A 22,948-nucleotide genomic window follows, 5' to 3' on the forward strand; every position below is an offset into this window, starting at 1 on the left:
TTACTTAGTATCACCGAACATGCATCAAAAGAAATGCATGTCAGCTTGGTACCTGTAAGTATTATACATCCCTTGATATGGAGTCCAAGAAATCATATGATTGACAAACTTCTAGTCAAATACAAAAGAGGGATGCATGAATAAACCATTTAGATATTCCCTTGAATGATCATTTTCAGTACTAGTCTAACAACCATAAATAATAATTGATTTCAAGATGAGTTATTCCCTCTGTGACAATTTAAAGTTCAATTAAACGATGTAAAATTACGTCAGGATACTGTTTGGAAACAATAAATAGGTATTAATTATTTGGCCATGACAATGATGTTGAGCACTAGTTGATTCTTTTTCCAGAACTACTTTGCTCCTTAAAATCTGCTGAGAAATTACAAAGCATGTGGTCACACGCGATGAGACATCTGATCGGAACATAAGTAATATTCATGGAATCTGTCACTGAATGAACCAATCATATGCGAGAAAGAAAACAACACGTAGTCTAAATTTTTGGTTATATTTTTCTTTGTCTGAAAATACAGGCTCATAAACTAGACATCTGAAAATGAACCGAACAATTTCTAATGTGTTTCTTTATTCGGACACGGTGGAAACTTGAAGGTAAAAAGTGCAGGAGTTTAATAGGAACTTTAAGGGGGTATAATATCACTTCATATATGATAGTTAAATTCAAAATACATAAAAAAAAAAACTGACCACACACTCAGTATGATAAAATCTTACTAGCAAAACAGGTTAACGTGATACTGTACCAATACTCAGCACAAGAGGTGTGATAAACAGTATTAAGGATACAGTGTGTACTGTAGTATACTGCACACATACCAAGTACAGTGTACGAAGTTAGCACACCAACAACTTATACACATTGTCTATGGCCATGGTAAGGATACGAAAAGAGTATTTAAACTTATCTGACTGATCTCATAGTCTGAATTCAATATATTAATATTAAAGTATCGTCATAATTTAAGTATATAGTAAGTTCTCATGATGGACTCTTTATAAATATAAAAGTTCTTCCAGTTTGCTTTTCAAAATAAATAGAATAGATAAAGCAACATCCTTTTCTGTCAAGGTCTTGAATCGAGCTCCTCAAAACTAACTTCACAAATAACTTTTGGTAACATGACCCCCCCCCCCACACCGTTTCCGTTGGTTATTTCTAACAAGATGCAGTAGTCCACTGATACAATGGCCAATTAGTAAATACTTCATGGATTAGTTCCATTAATATTCATACAACAACATTGCCGTCCCTTTCGAAGCTCTAAAAAATTGATAAACTGTTTTTTATCCTTTTATACGATATACTGTTCTTCTAAATACGAAAGCAGTGGCGTAACCAGCGGCCAGAGCAGAGCAAGGGCCCCTTTCCCTTTCAGTGAAATGTCTTGTAACCTCCCCCATCCTCTCCCCCTCACTGCACCAACATACATTGGTGGACAACAATAAAAAATGGACGAAAATTTCAATATGAATTGAAAGTTTTGGTTAAACCAGTTCACGGTTAAGTTTATCCGTAATTTAAGGGAATTCTCAAATTAATACCAGCCAATTGCGTCTCAAGTTAAATAGTAGCCTAACATTTTGCTTTCTTTCATCGCTAATAGCCGGCAACTACTACTCCCATTCCCACACGTGCTACTCAACAGATAACCTGCTACTGTGCCTGTTATATCACGTGTATGTTTAGAACTTCAATCCTTTTATTATAACTTTATTATACCGTTTTTACCGAAATGTTGTTTCGAACGACTATACATATATAAGTCGAGTAATGACATTAATGCCGAAGCAGACAAAACAATTGAAAGGAATTTTGTTTAACCTAATTGTTAAAATCCTATTGCTATACCTTTTTTCCAAATTCTGAATTTGACTCGGGAAATTAAAAAGCTGCACTGAAAAATTAATCATCCAATTAAAAAAAAAAATAGTTTTTTTTTTTTAAACAGAGTGTGAGCGATACTTTTATGTCCTGCAAATAGTATAAGAGCACAGCACACAGTGTTACCAAACAAGAGTATAGTGACTTCTTCAAGCCCGTAGCCAGGGGCGTCCCTTCCCCCTACATACACACATACAATTATATCTAATAGGCATAGCGGTTTATTTATTGCACACTGTAGATAAGCTATCTACGGCGGCAGCCTACCAAGAGTCACCCTATCGTCAAGGAATGCTAACTACCAAATAGTAGGCTACGTATACATTGGCAGAAATCGAACGGAAATGTTTTTGGCCTTGCTGGAGCATTCTCTAAATTTGATCAGTTGTATCACAGAAAAACTGAAAACCGGGTTGTGTTCTGCAAACTTCAACTGGTACCACACCGTGACACCATCATATTGTGTGTTTGTATCACTGGCTACTCACACGGTGCCACAGATAATACTAGAATTAGCTTTTTATCTTGAGTGATTTATTACCTACTTCAATAATTTCTACTCAACTAATAAATATGAGGCTAATCATATGCAGAATTTTGAACATTTTAATATCATTTTACACGTATAATATCTCGGTCGATTGAATTAACTTTGAAAGCTCTGAAGTCTCTAACGTCCATCATATAATATTGCATACAGGGGCCTACGGCGGGCCTCTGTATGCAAACGTTCTCGTTGACAGGTCAAAACATTGAATCCACCACATCTCCCTGAGATGAAATCTTGGCTAAGCACTTGGCCTTCTCTACAATATGTCAAGTTAATATTTGTAGTGGAAATATATCTTCAACATTGTAATGGGTGACACTCAGCTATAAACTGTTTAAGTTAAGTAAAGAAAAATTCATAACGGTAACGTTACCATAGTTTCAAGTGTTTTGGAATGGGGGCACATTGAAAAAATGATCGACTTGGTCGCGCTCGAAAATTGCCCTCCCCCATTTCTAATTTCTTAACATAACTTAATCATTACATGTCGTCGAGCAACAAACATCAGGACATGTCGGTATTATGGTATAATACAGCACAGCATTAAAATAACAACTACATTTGATAACATAAAGTTAGCCCTCTCTCGCTTTCCGATATCCACCCCAGAATGACCCTCGGACGTACTTCAAAAATGGAACAAGTTATGTTTCCCTGAGGTCTGGTAACAATAAGGTAATCATTTATATCGTTATAATCATTATTACTACACGTGGTGGCACTGAATACACTGTGAGTGATATAAATATTGTAAATTCATGCAGTGATGAGAAAAACATTAAGATCAATCGAGAAATTTATTAATATTTCGAGCTCCATCAAATATCATAGTATCTTCCTACCTACGCCCCCACAACTAACATCACTCTCCTGGTAAAAGGTACTAATTTTCGCGCCTCTTAGAACCGCTCTCGGAAACAAAAAGTTAGTAACCTTTCTAATATTATCCTTTCTTAATCAACGAATCTAAAGCAAAACTGATAATCATGGAATATTTGAGTAGGGAATTGTTCGTAGAATGGCTGACACATTCCTTTGAAAGCTTTTTAGACAAACATTATAAGATTGGTTGGAAAACGAAGAGACTATTCGTATTGCAGATACGGTTACAAAGACACACTACACTCCCTACGATTTGTGCATATTAAGTAATTTAATATATTCTTTCGTTTACCTTTAGTTTTTACTTCAATCGAATTTGTATACAGGACTTGTGTTCTTGATACCACGAGGGTGGCAGCAAACGAAGTTTCATGTTGAACGGTGACGTTGTTTAAAACCAATAATCCAGTGGAATCGACGTTGTAATCTCCGAAAATGTAATCCTCTCTACGTTGGGCAGATCATTCCATCGATATCAAAGTTTCCCTTCGAGATATACTAACCTTGCTGAACCAAATAACAGCAGATATACTAAAAGGGAATGGACACGTCGACACTTGGCTCTTCCCTGGCTCAAGAAATTGTGGAGTGTTACATCTCGTCAGGTTATCTTGCTAGATTCCTACAGTTGCTGTCAGAAAAGAAAACATTTAAACGTAGCAATGTAGTAACACAATTTATTTGCCACTGCAATGTTCCAAATACATGTTTGTCAAATGAGATATTAAACCGGCACGATATATCAGCATTTCTCATTTAAGCTCATTATACAGAAATTAAGCAGGGAGAAATACCCTCCCCACATCGGAAGTCCACGGCATCAACAACCTGACCCCTTCCCAGCCTAAAACAAAGCTTGCACGGGTATGTTGATACTGTGTATGCTATATGCAAATTTTGGTTCGACAACTGGTGCATCAATATGTTTCCAAATTTGAATTGAATGTGTTACAACATGCTCAATCGTGATCAATTCACTCGTCGTTCAAAGGTATTTGGCAGCAACAAGATCGTGTTAGAAATCTAACACGTTAAGTGTAAGAAGTAGGACATTAGAACCTTCAATGACAACACTTTACCTTAAAATACTCTAAAAACAAATACACTAAAAGGCAATAAAGATAACAGGCACAAGCATATATTAAAATCACATTAAATGTAAATCTCTAAAATGTGATGATAAAAAAGAATATAATTACGATACCTAACCCTCCAAAGCCAATATAAAACATAATACGTATATATGCAAAGAAAGGAGGCTGGTATAAACGGTCACATCCTAAACATTATTGAACAAAGGCAGCAATGACCTTTGCCCTACCACGACCCAACGGAAATTTCCCTTTCAACCACGCTAAGGGGAAAAAAGGGTATGTAACAGACATTTACCATAAACATAAACAAATACATTGTTCACACAAGAACAAGCGCACGACTAATGTCAGCAATAAGTGAAGACCAAAATCTATATGTCAGTACCATGTCAAGTTCTGTTCTATAGGTTTTACTTACATTAATGAGGAACGATTAATATTGCAGTGTTGTACCGATGAAGTAAATCTCATCAAGAATACATTACATGACAGATTTGATAAATAAAGGAAACGTATATAAAGGGAAAGAACATGGTCATTTTGACTTTATTGTTATTTATAAAAGTAGACTCGTGTCTGCTGAGGGACACAACTCACTTCATAACCCCATTGCACTACTACAATAGGGAATGTCATGTAAATTTTTTGTAGTAAGAAAATTATATGGGGAAATTAGATACAAATTAGGTGATTACGAAACAACAATTCACAGTTAGTAGGGCATTTAGAACGAATGAAAAAGGAAATACTAATATCGACAGTGAACTAAAAAGGCAAGGTGAAATTTGAAGAAATATATAGTTTGAACTCCTTTCATATACGTACTGAGACAAGAATTTGTAAAGCAACGAAAATAAACTTTAGTAGCTAAATGTGAACGCTGAATCTAATTTGCAGCCGCTTGCTTAAAGTTTTCAGTACAATAGTTATTACTTCGAAATAATTAAGTTTTTAAGACGGTATATATAAGTGTTTTGCTTAGAAAGTATCTTGGTTGAGTCGGTCCATAAGTTTACTGGTGCATATTGTTGCGTTCCGAGATCCTCAGCATAGCCAAAAGTCCAGCACTTTCAGCCCTCCAGCAGTACTACCAGGCCCCATTGGTAAAGTTGCTACTTGCGAATCGTTACCAAGGTAAAATTAGAGACCCGAGTGAGGTGTAGTAGAAACAAGAAAAACTCTTCCCACAAGTACTTTTTAAGAAAGTCAGCCAGGATAGAACCTGGGCACGAAAACCAAACTACCGAACGACTGATCCGCTCTCAACCCCAGTTTCCTTGCAATGAGACTATAATTGTGTGATCATCGTCGGGTGTGTATCACCCATTCCCCTCGATAGAGAACATAACATACATAAGCACTTACGTTTGTGTACTTTCCTGTTCTGAGAAGGAACTAATTCGTTTGTACTGTTTTCTCACTTTTACTCAATAGTAAAATACAACATGTGAAGTATAATCCCTTTAACTATTCACTAAACAACAACAACAGCATTATCCCCTCAAACATATGCAGATAAATTGTATACATTAAACCCAATGATCATATCAATTTGCTAAAACCATATCTCTCTTAATTAGACTGTAAAACCTATTAATTAACATTTAACCCTCCAAAATTACATGAAAGCCCAATAGACTACATGAATATTCATGACATAGCTGGCTATTAGCTATGTGCACAGCTTACTGCAGAGGAGTATAAAGACCGCTCACGATACAATATTATATGGATCGCTTGAAAGTTTTCGTTCTGTTTCACGTGCTGTTATGTTTGAAAGAAATCATAGACTAGTTTGAAAACTAGTGCCTTCTCAAACATATAGCATGTATAGTCACCTACTGTCATATTAAGTCATGACGAAACATTTCATTGAGAATGTATTCAATCATCGCGTTTTCTTTTTTTCTGGGGGGGGGGGGGAGGGAATAACTTCAAATGCACTTCAAAATATCATGGATTGTATCAAGAGAACAAAGCAAGGCTAACATATCTGAAATAGATTTTCACCTTTTCCTCAACTATTCCGTGGTATATGAATAAATGTTGGAGATTTCTGAAATATATAGAGACTATTCATTGTAACAGACCGAAACTTTTTTCAATCTAAACTTTAAAAACTTAAGATTCTTTTTGGGATACTACACAGGATTAACAGCGACGAGGTCAAGATGGCATCACGAAGGACTTACCGTACAATTATCTATTTAGCTTGACTGCCCAGTGTGACCTCTGTATATCATCTTATAGCAACAACCATCCCATTTCTAGTGAAATATATGTGATAAGGTAATATGTTCAACATTTAAAACACACCCTCATCGTCCAGGTCTCTAATACGAAACATATTTCAACCAGAAAAGAAAAACATGAGACTCAACAATCTCCTAAGAGACAACGAACAACCTCACCTGTTCGACAATTGGACGTCTGGACGATTAGAAAGGGGATACATGAACAAGGTAATGTGGGTCCGATGAACATGAATGTCACGAAGCTGACGTGAATGATTCGAAGAGACAGCATACGGCGAATCACCTGCAAAGGAGTCATAATTCAATTAGAGGTCATTATGGAACAACTAATACAGGTGACTGTGGCTTGTATAGCAAATTATGGCTTAAAGATCCGGTCCGTTATGCTGCGAATCTTCTCTTGCCCAGATAGTTTAGGCCGTGTGGACAATTTTGATGTTCAAGATTTAATCAGAATATAAGAAACATTGGTCGGAAATACAAATATATTTTTGAATAAAATATATTGTAAACAGTAAAACTGATATAAAAGTGTCATAAACAGAATAAAGCTAAATTTAAAACTACTAGGGCACAGGAATATGCAATAATTGATGCACTTAGTCACCTTAATATTCCCTTTATAAAAATGTGTTTTTTTTCTAATATTCAACATTGCTCTCAATAAAACAAGTATAAAGGTGTTTTTGCAATACCTCAGAAATGTTTTTGCAAATAAGGGCGTGGGCAGCGCGGCTCTTAACTGAATCACGAGAGTGAATACCCGACACGGGGCGCCAACGGCAGACTGAACAAATACTGCCTAACGTGGTCCCCCCCCCCCGATTAACTTATGCAATACCTCCGGGGAGAGCCCTAATTTGACCCTACCTCCGGTGTCTAAAAAATGCAACGAAGCCAACCAGGACGGGAAGTTATTAGTTATACAATACAATACAATACAATATGGCGCCGCGTAGTCAGCCCTCACTCCCGGACACAATGGCGACATTTAGCAGAAGTGAGAAGATTTCTGTGTTGGTGGTCTCTCACATTGATAGGCTGAGAGAGATTATTGGAACTTAAGCTACAAGGTGCTTTAGGTTAGGTTCAACTTTGATGTAACCAAAGCAATGTCATTTAGTAATTTTGATAATTCAATAATACATTTTGTCCGAAACAGCGTCCCGATTCCGACTGTTTTTATTCTGCTGGTTGCTAATCGGTAAATACAATCCATCCCATATAATGAAGGTGAGAGCGTGACATAAAATGTTCACTTATATATTTCATTCTACACCTTTATCATTTTGAGGTCAATACACTAGAACTGATATAACTAATAGAACGTACTCGTCAGCTTTGAAATGTCTCAGATAATTATAATATATAATAACCGTGGGTATGCATGAACATATCGGATTCCATAGAGCAAAGCTGCGCGAATAGTAATTGTATGGAATGGACAAAGTAAACCGTCTATGCTTTAAAGTGTTACTATTTACTTGGAGCTGTTAAGATCAGTTAAAGACATTTAGACAACATATAAAAAAACATAGAAACATATAAAAAATACCCTGAAAAGATCAGGGCTATAGAGAATTGGACATTTGAATTATCATCGGAATATTGCCAAAAACCCGTCCAAAAGCAGAAAAAGCTCTTCATTGTTTCAAAAAGATCATATATCGCTCACCTACACCTTTTTTTTTTTAAATCCGATAAATGTTATGTTCTTTACAGACATCCTTACAAAATTAAAGCAATGAAATTGGGATAGCGCCACACAAGCGTTGTAGGAACAATTTGCATATTGCAGGTACGGTCCGGGTGTGCGTGTGCATGAATATTTGTGTATATACGTGTTTAGTTAATGTATTGTATATCCTGGTGGAGGGGGCGTGTCCACAGTTCTTTTTACAATCCTTATATCTCGTTCATTGTGCAACCAATTTCCACAATTTTAGCCTCAAATGATAAGAACTATTTAGATAATACTATATTGACATAAAATAAACCAAAAATAAAATGTTATCACTATTGGTAGTATGTATTCCAAAATAAGCTACTTGGGGACCTAATTTGCATATTTGCAGATAAAATTAGCCCAATACTAGTGAAAATTATCAGATATGAAATCAACAGTTGTTGCTCTTTCCATTGATATAAAGTTTCTTGTAAACTAGGTAACACTGCCTTGTAAAAGGAATATACAAGAAAGGTCTTACAAACGTGCGACCATGCTGCCAGTAAACAATGTTAATAAAATATGATTCAAAGTTTTTCCCCTTTATCTACACAGGCTAGAGATGATCTTGCTAAAGTAGAAGGAGCAGTTGCAAGGGTTGCTATTGGGATGTCTGCGGCTTCGACTGTTTTAAGTGGCCTTTGGTTTTCGGCATAGATGTGGCAGAGAGGCAATAACGAAGACAGACGAACGAAAATTACAGCGAACCAAATGGCACCAAAAGCAACATAGCAAAGTCAGGAGATTTTTCAGAGCTGCTCCTTGACTTAGAGAAAATTACTTATGGAACTCATTAATGAGATTTGACAGGTAGAGTAATATTTATTTTAATATAATTGCAATATTTTAATATGTTGTTGATGTTTATCAGTACACTTGATAGAGTACTTTTACATGTCTGTTTCACCAACACTCGACATCACAATTGAAATGGAACCGAATTTTAAAACAACAGCGAAAATACTTCGGATAGCTTTGAATCAGGTTTCAATGCTGTGTTTGTCAATACCGTTGTCCCTTGGACATTTTTCGTGCAAGACTATATAAACCAAAATGACATTGGTTGTCATTCATGGGGTTTCTGTTGTTTGCAACAGGCAAAGAGGAAATATACCTGTGTACAGGCTCAAATATGTTGTAACATGGAATACACAGAAACTATTCTGCCGTTAAAGTTTTACTGTGGGTTTGAACAAAGATATACATTAAATATTTATGTCCACAATCTTTGGCATACCGTTTAAGCAGTCCATTCAAACAATTAAGGTAAATAAAGAAACTTTGGCAAGGAATCCTGTATAATTCTTTCCAAAAGAAAAAGGAACATTATAATTATATACGATCAAAAGTATAAAAATCGATACTGGTACACAATATTATATAAATTTAGTCGCGCCCCTTTGTTTGAACAAGCCAATGGAAGTATATTAGTAAATGCATATGAAGTAAGGTGGAAACAACCCACAACTCATCTTTGATACCAAACAACGTAACAAGTAAACTGAATAGTACAAGTGCACATGTACTAGTCTACACATAGTATCCACACAGTACACATATTGCATTTTGCTCAGTTCCGCTTTTGCAAGCATGGAAGCAAGAAACCTGACAAAAGAACAAAGCGACTAACTAATTCTCAACGAAAGGCACGAAGAACCAAGCCGCGAAGAAAATAGAGTAAAAGGCAAATCTGTATCTGCGAAGAACAGCACTGAACGTAGCCTATGTCGTGCGATATGCCTAATTCAACATATTGAACAAGGCATAAGCCTACCATTGTTTAAAGGTATTTTTCTTTATCCGGGACTTTTAAGGTAACGTAGATTATTGTGGATTGATCAATCGGATCGAGGCTCTCTTTTTCAATCTCGAACATTCGGTGAGGCTCGACGAACTTAATATTACCACTTATCGTCCAGCAAATTCACTGAATGTATAGGCAGTAGTAGTAGTAGTGCCGAACTCATATAAGATGGGCAGTTTTTGTTCCGTTTTGTAATATTTTGTCGTAATCCTCACTTGTATTTTTAAAACACAGAGTCATAAGTTGGTACATTGAAACCAGGTACACCGCCAGTTTTTTCCACTCCCGAAAGGGGTGTTATTCTAGCAGCAAAGCAAGTAACCTCTTTACTGTTTCAAAATGAACAAGCTATGTCGGTTTTAATGCTGTTGGTTGGTATAACTCTTGTATTATATAGATGGCTAAGACTCAAGAAAGAAAAATATGTTTATATTGCCAATCTCACATCAAAGAGAACTAAAGCAAGGAGAGTTCTGACCATCCATACATTCAGCTTCAATGAACCAGACACTAAACTACAAATGTAGTTACGTTCCTTGTAACCACCTCTATGAGGCTGTATTGGATATGGTGGATGTTATTGCTGGAGTTGACTTCCAAAAACCTGTTCGCTAAACCAATTTGAAATGTTTTCTTGTAGTAATAGTTTGATTGAGGAAATTACACTTGGTAGGAGGCTTTTCATTTGATCCAAACATCCACAAATCATCACTTCAAAACAGTTGGATACTTTGAATAATTAGATATGGAAAAGGTTTATACCTACCTACCAACCTACAACATAGGACACATGTCTCATAGCGAGCACATTTTAAAAACAAACTCAAACATAGCCTATTCCCTCATATTTTAATAAATCTTTACAATGAAAGGACGTAGTCGTGTCCTCTAAAATAGTGAAAGGAAGCGGGGAAGTAGGGAACAATACAGCGGGCCACACCAACAAATGATGACAGTGACGACAATCTCTTGGCTCAAGTAATCTTCCTTAGTTCCTAGACCTTTATACACGCCAAGGTCAAAATCAACGACAACAGAAGAACAGCCTGTGTAACATAGAGCAAATAACAAACAGAATATGAGATAACATGATCATGATTTTAATACAACAAATGTTCACAGTGTGCAGACTACAACGAAGCCCAGACTTTATGTCCCATTGCTTGAAGAAGCAATGCACAAATGCATCAAAGCTACCACGCATGTAGCACAGAACCAATAAGAGTGAAGCAAGCACCGAAATATCGATGTAATTTGAAACTACAACTTCAAAGGAATCTACACACAACGACAAAACTTTTGAAAACAGTATTAATGCAATGAATGCTCAAGGTAATTGTAAACAGATCAGGGATTCACCAAAGTGTCCTCAACCAGAGAGAGCTGTCATCAACAGAAACTATTAACAAAATCCTATTAAATTAATTATAAACACACATGGTACACCCTGCATAACAATATTTACATTTCATAACAAATAGTTACGTAACTCAAGGATACTGTAAATAGCAATAAGTAATCATATACAGCAATGGAGCTTTACCTATAGGGACCGAAAGCCATAACTCATGTTACGCACGGAAGTGATATAATAAATGGAAACGGCTGAACAAACATGATGTCATAGACACTAACTACAATCTCTTTAAACATCAGACCCATGATTTGTCTATAAAATATCAGCCTTATAAATCCTATATACAACTACACCTCTTAACTCGGTACATCAGCAGGTCTCACGAATATTACAAGAACTATTAACAATAAGGAACGATAGTCTAAAAAGACCTGGTGAGACACTGAATGTGCCTGCCAACTGCACCCTATTGAACTCATTACTCACCAGACCCAAATGGATAAGTTAACAGCGACCCCGTCAACCCAAGGACATCCTCAGTGATATCACGTCTCACAATATACCACACGACCTGGAGTCTATTAGAAAGAGTGACGTTAACACATAAAATACCTAAAACTAGCACTTAAGTATACTGCAGCAAGACCCCTAATTACCTGTTAGACACTTTAGTGTGTCACATCACCTAATTCACGTGGGACCTAGTTGTCCTATTTAAATTATTACGTATAAAGTACAATTACACAAGACAAACAAAATAAAGATATAACGAACAATGAAGCTTAAAACAGTAAAACTAGTTGCATATAAACAATTAAGCATACTATCGTACACTTAGGTCTATTAAATTAAATCATCCATATAGGTCCACATAGCCATGGTGTGTTAGGCTGCTAGCCCACGCTGACCCCTGTAGTATTACTACGTTAGGTCATAACCTAAGTTGGGTCCATAATACCTACATAGCGTTATGCCGTAGGCTAAGCTGAATACATAGCACCTACAGTGTGTCAGACTGGCCTAGGCAGGAACCCTTTGTTCTGGGTGAGCACATGGGCCACCTCCCAAACTACAATAGCCCCCTCTTCACCCATGTGACTAGAACAACACACTAACACATACCAAATTTAGTATAAAACCTTATGAATTGATATCACCTTTTATCTAACAGCATCTTGAAACAAATTTACACTAATTAATGATAATTCCTTAAACTCATAATTGTAAAAGGAAACTCTATACTAATTCAACATCAACTCAATGTAAGGGAATATTAACCTTATATAATATAACCAACCAAGATTTGGACAAATTACATTCTTCAGAGAAACATTTAATCTACATGTCCTCCCACATGCAGCCAAACATTAAATCAACTATCTCTCTGTATACATGTCAGCCACATATATCCAATCGGACCAATCCATTTCAACATTATTGGTTAGAATCAGATAAATCAAATGTATGCAATTCTGAACACAGCAATTTCACTCGAAATTGGACCTTACCTACGCTAATTCAATTGGCAACCTAACACAGTGAAGCGATAGACCCTTACTAAATGTCGATCTATAACTTACACAGAAATTGACCTTGAACAACACATCAACCCACAACTTAGTGCTAAACAATGATACATGATTTGTTTTAATGGTCAACTCACCGGGTAACACCAGCTTTACAACAATCTTCTCGAAAGTCTCAAGTTAAATACCTTTTGCCCAGCTGAAACTGGCATGTTGTTTGGATAACAATAGAGAGTGAAGTGCCTACATGGGTGCAGGGCAGTGAGATACATACACTCAGTCGGCGCAAGGATATTACCATAAAACCTTTCTTTTCAAAATGTAATATGCCTTAATGAAGCAATACATGTAAATGTTGATAAATTACAAAAGTTCCATGATAATTTATAAAATCTAAACAACTAAAACCTAATAACTGCTCAATTATCCATGTTAATGACATCATGAATAGTCAATATGTAAATAGTAGGCAGTATATCCTGGGCATGTGAGAGTCAAATGCAAGGCGTACTAGTGTAACCCACACACTTAGACAGATTAACGTGGCAGCATGAATTTCTACTTTACTACAAGTTTCCCTGCGATTAAAGTCCTCGCCCCGATGAACGTTAATCTAATGCATACTGAACAGTTAGAAATACAATGAACATGAAACCAGCCATGTGATGTCTACTTGACCAAACAACTCTGGTTACACTGAGAAATACAGACTTAAAGAAAAAAGTATTAGTTCACAGAACTAATGTAAATACAATGTCACAACGATACACCAATCATAAAGCAGCTATGTCACTTATGGATCTGGAATTGAAGACCGAGGGAGATGAGCCGGATTGCTTTGTTGACCCTTGGTAATACGTTCTGATCTACGAATACTTTGACATGGTCGATCTGCTTGGGGTATGGTTTCTTCCCTCCTTGTTTCGTGGAACAACCAGCATGGAATAAGTGCATTTTCATCAGTGTCGTCACGTCATCATTGTCTCCCCCAATTTTCAGGATCCGGGTCATCTTCCTCAGCAGCTACTCCAAGATGTCCTGACCGTCCTCACTTGGCAAGTATGGAAAGGGCTGGCGGGGATCTAGGATGATTAGACGTCGGTACTGTGCGCACTGCTCCACCTAATAATGGTCTGATATGGTATACATCTAGGCCTTCATTTATAGCAACTACAATAAAGGGCTCCCTGTTGTACTTGTCTTCCAATTTATGTCGGCCTTCATGCGCACATTTCTTAAGGAAAACTCTGCTACCAACAAGTATGTGAGGGCTCAGTTGTTGAAGGTCATGTGTCTCCTTGGTGGCTTGTAATGCAGCTTCCAACTCGGTGAACCTGAAGAGGAGCATCTGCCTGGGCTGCAACAAACTCTTCACCCCAGTCTTCTTCAGTGTTTCCCAGAATTTGTTATATTGGAGTATATGGCTCACGTCCACAGAGGAGTCGGTAAGGGGAGAACCCGGTGACGCTGTGAGGGGTACAGTTATACCGGAACACAAGCTGGTTAAGTAATTCCGGCCACTTATGTCGATGTTCAGGCTCAATGGATGTACCATTCCGCACAAAGTCCGGTTAAAACGTTCAGTTTTCCCATTCCCTTGAAGATAATAGGGGGTGGTGCGGGTTTTCTCTATACCATGCAAGTTGCAAATCTCCCGGATCAATCCACTCTTAAAATTCATGCCTCTGTCAGAATGCATCCGTAACGGTGTGCCAAAATGACCAAACCAATGATCTCGGAGGGCCTTTGCAACTACAGGGGGTGCCAGTTTAAGACAAGGTATGGCCTGCGCATTTTTAGTGAGTACATCCGTCTTGACCAGGACATCCTCGAAGCCACCTATGCCACGGTCTCGAGGAAGTCAATTGCCAACATCTCTTGTGGTATGAATGCGAGCAGATGTCGCAGGGGAGTACGTACCTTTGGAGTTTGCTCCTTGATAGCAGCACAGGTAAAACAATCCTTCACATAGATTTGCATTTCTCTATGAAGGCCAGGCCAGAAACATTGTGCCTTAAGAATGCCAAAGGTACGGTTTACGCCTCGGTGTCCACAGTCGACACCGAATGTAGGGAATATTAACCTTATATAATATAACCAACCAACCAAGATTTGGACAAAATACATTCTTCAGAGAAACATTTAATCTACATGTCCACCCATAGGCAGCCAAACATTAAATTAACTATCTCTATGTATACCTGCCAGGCTACCACAAATATCCTATCCATTTCTACACTCTAAAAACAGTTGGTTAAAAAATTAACCAATACCTTAACCAACACTGGGCACGTATGTCAAATTCGACTTATTGGTGATAGTTTAACCAACACCTGTTGGTTAACGGCTTTAACCAGCCGTTGGGTAACATTTTTAACCAATAAAATAACTATACGTTTGTACCCAACAGTTGTTGGTTAAATTAATTGTGTAAATTATGCCCATTATTGGTGAACTTACAAATGTAGGGATCATTAAATTGGCGAATTAAAAATCATTGTATTGGGCAATTACTGTATTTAAATTGGGCAGTGGCTTTTACCATTACAAAAGGGTTGGGCAGTTAAATGAGCCTTCATTGCCCAATATATGTTGGCGAATGCAATATATTGGACAGTGACGGATGAGATCCTCAATGGATTTTTCTTAATGTAGTTGAAAGACTCCTCACAAGTTTTCTTCATGCAGACCTAATTTGCAACAATCAATTGAATATGGCAATGCAAAGAGTAAACAATCCTAAAAAATATTGAAAAATTAACAAACAGTTACATTACAGAAGCCAGATGGATGACATTTTGAGAACTTGTTTTTATTGAAAACAATAACCAGCTGAACCATGTGAATAAAATACAAACAAAACAAAACAAAACAACACACAAATATGCTTGGATGTAACAACTTCTTAGCTGTGCTCTATCAGACCTTTAAGGTGACACAATGTAAAAAACCTCTACTCTTCAAGAAGACCCTTATTCATAGAAAACTTGTAACACTCAATATCTCACATATGTAACTATAGATCAATTGATGTATAAACAATCTATGAATCTAAACATCAATCATGATCTGATTAATCAAGGTTTACCTATACATACAGTTAATTAAGAATTACATTGAGTATCATATACGGTGTACATGATTACATTTAGAGACATATTTATGATATATGCCGTACATTGCAGCCAGTGCATTGTTCTTATTTCCAGTATTTGGATGTATAGTATATATCTTCACCACATATAGAGAAACATGTGTAGGTGAAATTTAGCTACATTAAACCTTACTCACTCATAAAAGATCAGTTGATTAGATCGGGATTCCAATAAAAATTAGTAAGGAAAGTTTTGATTTGTACCAGAATGGTATGTAAAAATATGTCATATCATGAGTTTTAATTAAATGTCATTTCAAGATGATGCTATTAGGTGTGTGAAGTTTAAAATAATAATATACAAACTTCTTGCTTACAATTATTATATGAGCTTCTTGCTTACAATTTCCTGTTAAGGCACTTTTTTTTTCAGGGCCAAGAATGCTATAATACAACTTGGCATATGTGCTTCTTTGATTTCATTAATCACATTTTGAATGAACTGCCAAACAAGACTGCATGAAGGTCGATAAGCCATGTCCAAAATGCACATTTGCCATGAAACAGAAATAGACAGCTTTTATAGAAGAGATTTGTGAGAAACTGACCTCTGTTCTAAAATAGCAAATATCTAGGTTGGTACCAAGAGGGCTCCTTGCATACAAAAGTAGCTGCAGTATTTTTGTGGCATCAATATCCTTTGAACTTTGTAGAATATTAGCCATGAATATCTAGCTTACAATTCTTTCTATATGAGCTTCTTGCTTACAATTTCCTTTTAAGGCACTTCTTTTTTTTCAGGGCCAAGAATGCTATAATACAACTTGGCATATGTGCTTCTTTGATTTCATTAATCACATTTTGAATGAACTGCCAAACAAGACTGCATGAAGGTCGATAAGCCATGTTCCAAAATGCACATTTGCCATGAAACAGAAATAGACAGCTTTTATAGAAGAGATTTGTGAGAAACTGACCTCTGTTCTAAAATAGCAAATATCTAGGTTGGTACCAAGAGGGCTCCTTGCATACAAAAGTAGCTGCAGTATTTTTGTGGCATCAATATCCTTTGAACTTTGTAGAATATTAGCCATGAATATCTAGCTTACAATTCTTTCCTTTTAAGCCACTAATTACTTTTAAAGGCCAAGATGATCTAAGATCTCTAATGCAACTTGGCACATGTGCTTTTTTGATTTCATAAATCCCATTTTGAATGAACTGCCACACAAGACAGCATGAAGGTCGGTAAGCCATGTCCAAAATGTACATTGCTTTGAAACAGAAATCGATAGCTTTCAGTAGTGATTCTTGAGGGACTGGCCTCCGTTCTAGAATAACAAATGTTTGGGTTGGTGCCAAGAGAGTTCCTTTGCGTACAACAAATGGCTGCGGCTTTTTTGTGGCATCAATATTTGGAATTTGTAGAATATCAGCCACTTCCTGTGAGAAAAATTGAAAAGAAATGAAAATTATCACAAGCTGCTCTTTGTCAATCAATATGAAGTTGTGACAGCAAAAAGCCTTCCATTCTAGCAGATTTGTATTTAGAAAAAACTTTTTATGAAATTATACTTGGCACAGCCAAACTTCATAACCACCCATATCTATGCTTACAATGACATGCTAGTTTAAAAATAAGTACTATGAACGTTTGATACACTTGAAATTTACTGTTTAGTTATCATGTTTAGAAGATACTTTTACTATCATTAACTTTTTATCACCAACTCATAATTTATTCCTTTAAATCAGCTACACATGTGACCCATATCCTCCTACTGTCATCTACCAAATTGAGCAAAATTTGACAAGCATATTGTTGTTGTGAAATCAATATTTAAATAATATTACCTAGGCCCTGCCCACTCATGAATATTAATTATCCATTTTGAACCAAACGGAATATGGTTCATGTGCTTGGGAGCATCTATGTACATGGACACAAATCCAGCATAATTGTTGAGATTCCACATTTACAAACAATCCATCACAAACTACAAAACACATATATGTCATAAGCATGTTGTCAATGAACTCCAACAAGTGGACAAATGAATGCTTAAACACCTACTGGTTGAATGTCCACGAAGGAGGTGATTGCCTCTTTTACTGAACACAATCCTTTCTTTCCCTTTCCTTTCCCTCTTAAGATGACTGGAAGAAGAAAAAATGCCAATGTTTTCTTCTTATCTGTGAAAGTGACAAAACATAACTAAAGATAATCTTCCCTCCAAGGTTCACAAAGTCCTTGTGCATACAAATATAACACAATTAACGACCACTTAACATATGAATTGTCATTATCACGTACAGTACCCATACAGCACAAATTATTTGTATTTTCTCTTGCCTTTATTTGTTTCTAACACTAGAAGTCCTTTAAGTCATTTTTATCAGAAAATGGCATATCATGAGAATGCAATGAAAAAATGGCATATCATGAGAATGCAACATTGCATATCATGAGAATGTAATGAGATAAGTTAGCATCTGTTTGGTATTTTGTGTATGATTATTTTCAATCATACATGTTTCCTTAAAAAGCCCACATTCATAATGTTGTACTGCTATCACAACCTGTTTGCAAAGTTATCTACTCTTTATATTTTATTATATATTCAGATCTCAAAACACTGATGAACCTTTGACATATTTTTTGTTCTATTGTCCTATAGTAGTCACTAGCTTTTGGCTTAAATGAAATCCCAAAGATGGGTCAGATGGAGTCTAAGCAAGGGAATATACCTGCACCAACCCAACTTGGTTTCTGTCTGAACCAGATCCCATTGATGCTTTTTGTTCAATTTCAGTTTATTATTTTTACAAAAAAAGAAAAGGAAGTGTTGTTGTCTTTACAAAAAGTAAACTAAGGCTATTTTGAGAACAAGATCAGATTTATTACAGATAATTGGTCAAACCTGATCTTTCAGAAGTTCCTTGTGTGATGGTGGTAAAAGGTTGCAAGGAATGATCAACATACAAAAATTAAATTAGCTCAACTATGTGCACTGAAATAAGAAGCACTCTTACCAATAGACAAACTCTCTAGGTTAACGTACTCCAATCCAAGAATGCCTTGCCAATTTTCAACCTGTTTGCCATATTCTATAATCCCATTGTAGTACAAGTCCCATTTCTCATACAGGTGATCCTCATGCTCAGGCAAAAGCACTGAAAAATCTTGTTCTATCTGACAGAGCAAAGGGAAATAGAATACTTTAATGTGTGTAAGCGTATTCTTTTTTTGATACTCAGCTAGGATGCATTAAAAAATCACTCTCACTGAGTTTGTTAAAGTCTGGTTCCATGAATCTATACAAACATGTATTGTTGAAGCTGGATGTGGTAAATCCAACTGCTTGATACCTTTGGCTAGTTTAATAACATTTAGAAAACATCTGGGAAAGAAAAGTAAGTATTTAACATTTACGGACAGATGCTTTGAAAATATCTCAGAATACAGCTCAATTTTTTTTTTTCAAAATAATTTTTTAATGTGGTGGGGGAAAATTTGACTTGCAAAAATTCAATATTTAACATTTGTGATATCATCACTGAAGAAAAGCATATTCATGGGAATAATTTATCTTGTCTCCCTGTAACAAGATGATAGACAAGTTGTTAGATTGGTACACAATTGCAAGAAATGCAGAACAAACATTGCACATAAAACCATAGCAATGAATGGCAAAGACATCATATTAAAAAAACCTTTGTACAAATTGTAAACCATGTTATACCGCTTGTATCTGTACCTTTTTCCACACTGAACATCAGCAACCTTTCTAAAAATCCTAGCTATATCCTTGAATAAAGCAAGATTTTCATCCAGAAATAACATTTTGTCCAATCTGGTCTTTATAATGCATACAGATCTGCCAGATGCCTAAGGTTAAATTAAAAGTCAGTCACTTTTCTTCACTGTGTGGCTGATTACTGTCATAAACTTCCAGGCATAAATTAAAAGAGATTTAAAATATAATGCCATGATTTAAAATATAATGCCATGATTTAAAAAAAAGCAGTGAAACTAGTTCTTTCCAATCAAACTAGATATGTAGTCAATCAAAGTACTGTTTTTAAGTTGGCCAAATAGGCTTGAAAGTGAAATATAGTATTAACTCATCAGTGAGGTTAGTGACTTAATTAAATTCAGTGTTTCTGCTGTATCAAAACCTCGCTAGTAATTTTTCCACTTCCTTTTTCAAGAGTTAAAGGATATGGTCTTGAATAGTATCTTCGTAATATGTGTATTCAGAGCTAGCTTCCTTAGTATTTTTTATGCAAAATCACCTACGTATTTCTCTGTAATTAAGCAGCAAAAATTCAAATTTGATAGTTACCATTCCACGGCCTAACAACCTGGGATACTCTTTCAGAATATCTGAAATGTTAGTTGAGTGGTCTTTGATCTGCTGTTGTCTGTAAACTGCAGTTTGCCTCACGAAGTCCAATACTTTCTCTCTTGGTTCCATGTTACATTTCAGCCACTCAGTCATCATCACCAATTCCTCTTTGTTCTCCAGATCAGCTTCTGGCAAGTACAATAAAAACATATATTTCCTACTGAACAGAGATGCCTTAACATCAAATTTTGAAAGTTACCATGGTTGTGGCAGGTATAACGTATCCTTAGCCAGTCTTTGATCATTGTCATGGCATGAGAGATAAGTCAAATCCTGAGAATAGTTGGTAAAAACCTATTACACATCTCTCAATTTTGGTGGAGTGGACACTTTAGTCAAAGGAGTAGGTGGACTTGATGCACTGGGGGAATCTTTCACCATGGCAATCTTCTTTTTACATAAGTAGCGTAGGTGCTCTTCTAGATACCCTGTCGCCGGTCGTCCTGTGGCACCTTTGCAATACCATGCTTCCTGCACATGAAATCAGCATACTCTTTTATCAAACTGAAAATCAAACCTTCCTTATAGCTTCAGATCTTACACACTGAAGTATGGAAGCAAAATTCAAGCTAACTCAGAAAATTATGTGACTTATTGATCTACATGTAAGGCTGTTGTACACCAACATGTAGAACTTCATAGCTGGTTGAAACTAAGGCTTTAAGCCAGCAAACAACAAACATGTCTTGTACATGTTCCACAACTGCACGGTAACAATATGGACGCTATGACTAAGGACACTGTGGCACTACATACTGTCCTCACATAATATTGTATGCTTACTGATGAAACAGTATTGTCCCAGGGGACACTATTACAATTGATTTTAAGTGATAAGCCTGAAAGTAATGGGTTTGACCCTAATTGCACATATCATCAATAAGTTGCAGAATTCTGATATTTTATGGAATAAGGAGGGTACCTACTGAACAACAAACTCAATTAATACCTTGGTTAGATTGAGAGATGAAGCCCACTGAAAACCAGTGCCTATGTTACAGTTTTTGGATTTCCCAATGTGAAATTTGAACATCCATTTTGATAGTTTTAACATATTAAAAGGCCTTGTCACCCAAGTGCTGACTTCAATTAGAAATTATTCAGTTAAATGATGCCTATATAATCCTGGTAGTATTGAAAATAGATTTCAGTATCAGTCCTCTATGAGATGAACAAATTACTTGGTAGAACCCACAGAAGATTATATAACTTGACTACAGATACAAACAGGATTGATATTGTGGGCAGTAGGTTGTGTTCCACATTTTAGAGACATTTTTAAAGGGCAGATAGGAAACTAGTCACCTCAACACAACAGCAAAAGTGGTCTATACTATGGCTAATGACAATAAAGCCGAGGGATATTAGAACATAAACATGCTAACATAACCCAAGGGAGATTCTGGATCCTTCAGAAAAGGAAACAAATCAACAACTGCTGCTGCTAACGCTGCCTTAATGAAGGAGCTTGGCCTGTAGATTAAAAAGGAAATAGGTAAAATGTTGACAACAATACAGCAAATTGTATCCTATCTATTGAAACAATCCATTCAGAAACATAACCATATTGAATATTTTTTATTATAAATTATATTAAAAATATCTCTTGGTCTCCAGGGCATTTGAAAAGCCTATTAATCCGTGTTTATATTAGGAGGGTTTGCTATTCCCATAATATATCATAGGGAATAGATGTCTTAAACTAGCTATACTCACTTATCTCCATAATGATCAACCATGTGACTAGTACAAATTTCCACAAGAATGTGTCGATCCTGTTTTGAACATAATTTCTTGCAAGAGATGCTTCATTTAACATCGACTAAAGCACTGTGTTAAACTCAGTGGCAGTTAAGTAGTATACTGTTAATAATATTACTAGTGTTAGTATTAGGCATACTAGTATAGTACTACTACTAGTATTAACGTTAGCCTAGTATAAGCCTAACGTTGGCCTATGAGCCTAACGTTATACTGTCACTGGGGGTCTCAGTGCCCGCATAAGTTCATACTTTTTACCGATGTTAAGCTACACTTACCGATGGAAGTTTCATGTAGAGACTCGACCTCGTATTTTTTCAAGAAAATCAAGACAGCACTGTCTTCGATATCTGCCATGGCGTTAGCTGTAATCTTGATTACTAAACCACCCTGTCAGCGATCGTACTATGCATGACGTGTTATGTAGTGTGTGTTATAGATGCTGCACTGATGTACGTACAGTGTACATATATGTGTACGCGCGAATTTTTTACTCAGTGAGCGGTAAAGTTATAAACAAGTTGGGGGTGTGTCTAAAACGAAGACCTCTAAAACGAAGATCGAAGACAGAAGACAGG

The 22,948-nt window shown here is 36.3% G+C and overlaps 1 protein-coding gene and 1 long non-coding RNA gene across 2 annotated transcripts; both read right to left on the reverse strand.

The window, feature by feature from the left end:
* Positions 1 to 6,854: 6,854 nt before the first annotated feature.
* On the reverse strand, positions 6,855 to 13,329 carry LOC139983726 (uncharacterized). Its single transcript, XR_011798812.1, has 3 exons — positions 13,244 to 13,329; positions 12,067 to 12,158; positions 6,855 to 6,976 (listed from the first exon to the last, which is right to left on the reverse strand). It is a non-coding gene; the product is annotated as an uncharacterized lncRNA (long non-coding RNA).
* A 3,635-nt stretch (positions 13,330 to 16,964) lies between these two features.
* Positions 16,965 to 22,727, reverse strand: LOC139983737 (uncharacterized). The gene is made up of 8 exons (XM_071997467.1): positions 22,629 to 22,727; positions 22,326 to 22,402; positions 21,995 to 22,082; positions 20,909 to 21,080; positions 20,547 to 20,734; positions 19,234 to 19,393; positions 18,275 to 18,393; positions 16,965 to 17,643 (listed from the first exon to the last, which is right to left on the reverse strand). Exons 1-8 carry the CDS (start codon positions 22,725 to 22,727, stop codon positions 17,287 to 17,289), a joined length of 1,260 nt encoding a protein of 419 aa, XP_071853568.1. The 3' UTR covers positions 16,965 to 17,286.
* Positions 22,728 to 22,948: the final 221 nt, after the last annotated feature.

Source organism: Apostichopus japonicus, chromosome 16 (genome assembly GCF_037975245.1).
Source record: "Apostichopus japonicus isolate 1M-3 chromosome 16, ASM3797524v1, whole genome shotgun sequence".
NCBI lineage: Eukaryota > Metazoa > Echinodermata > Holothuroidea > Aspidochirotida > Stichopodidae > Apostichopus > Apostichopus japonicus.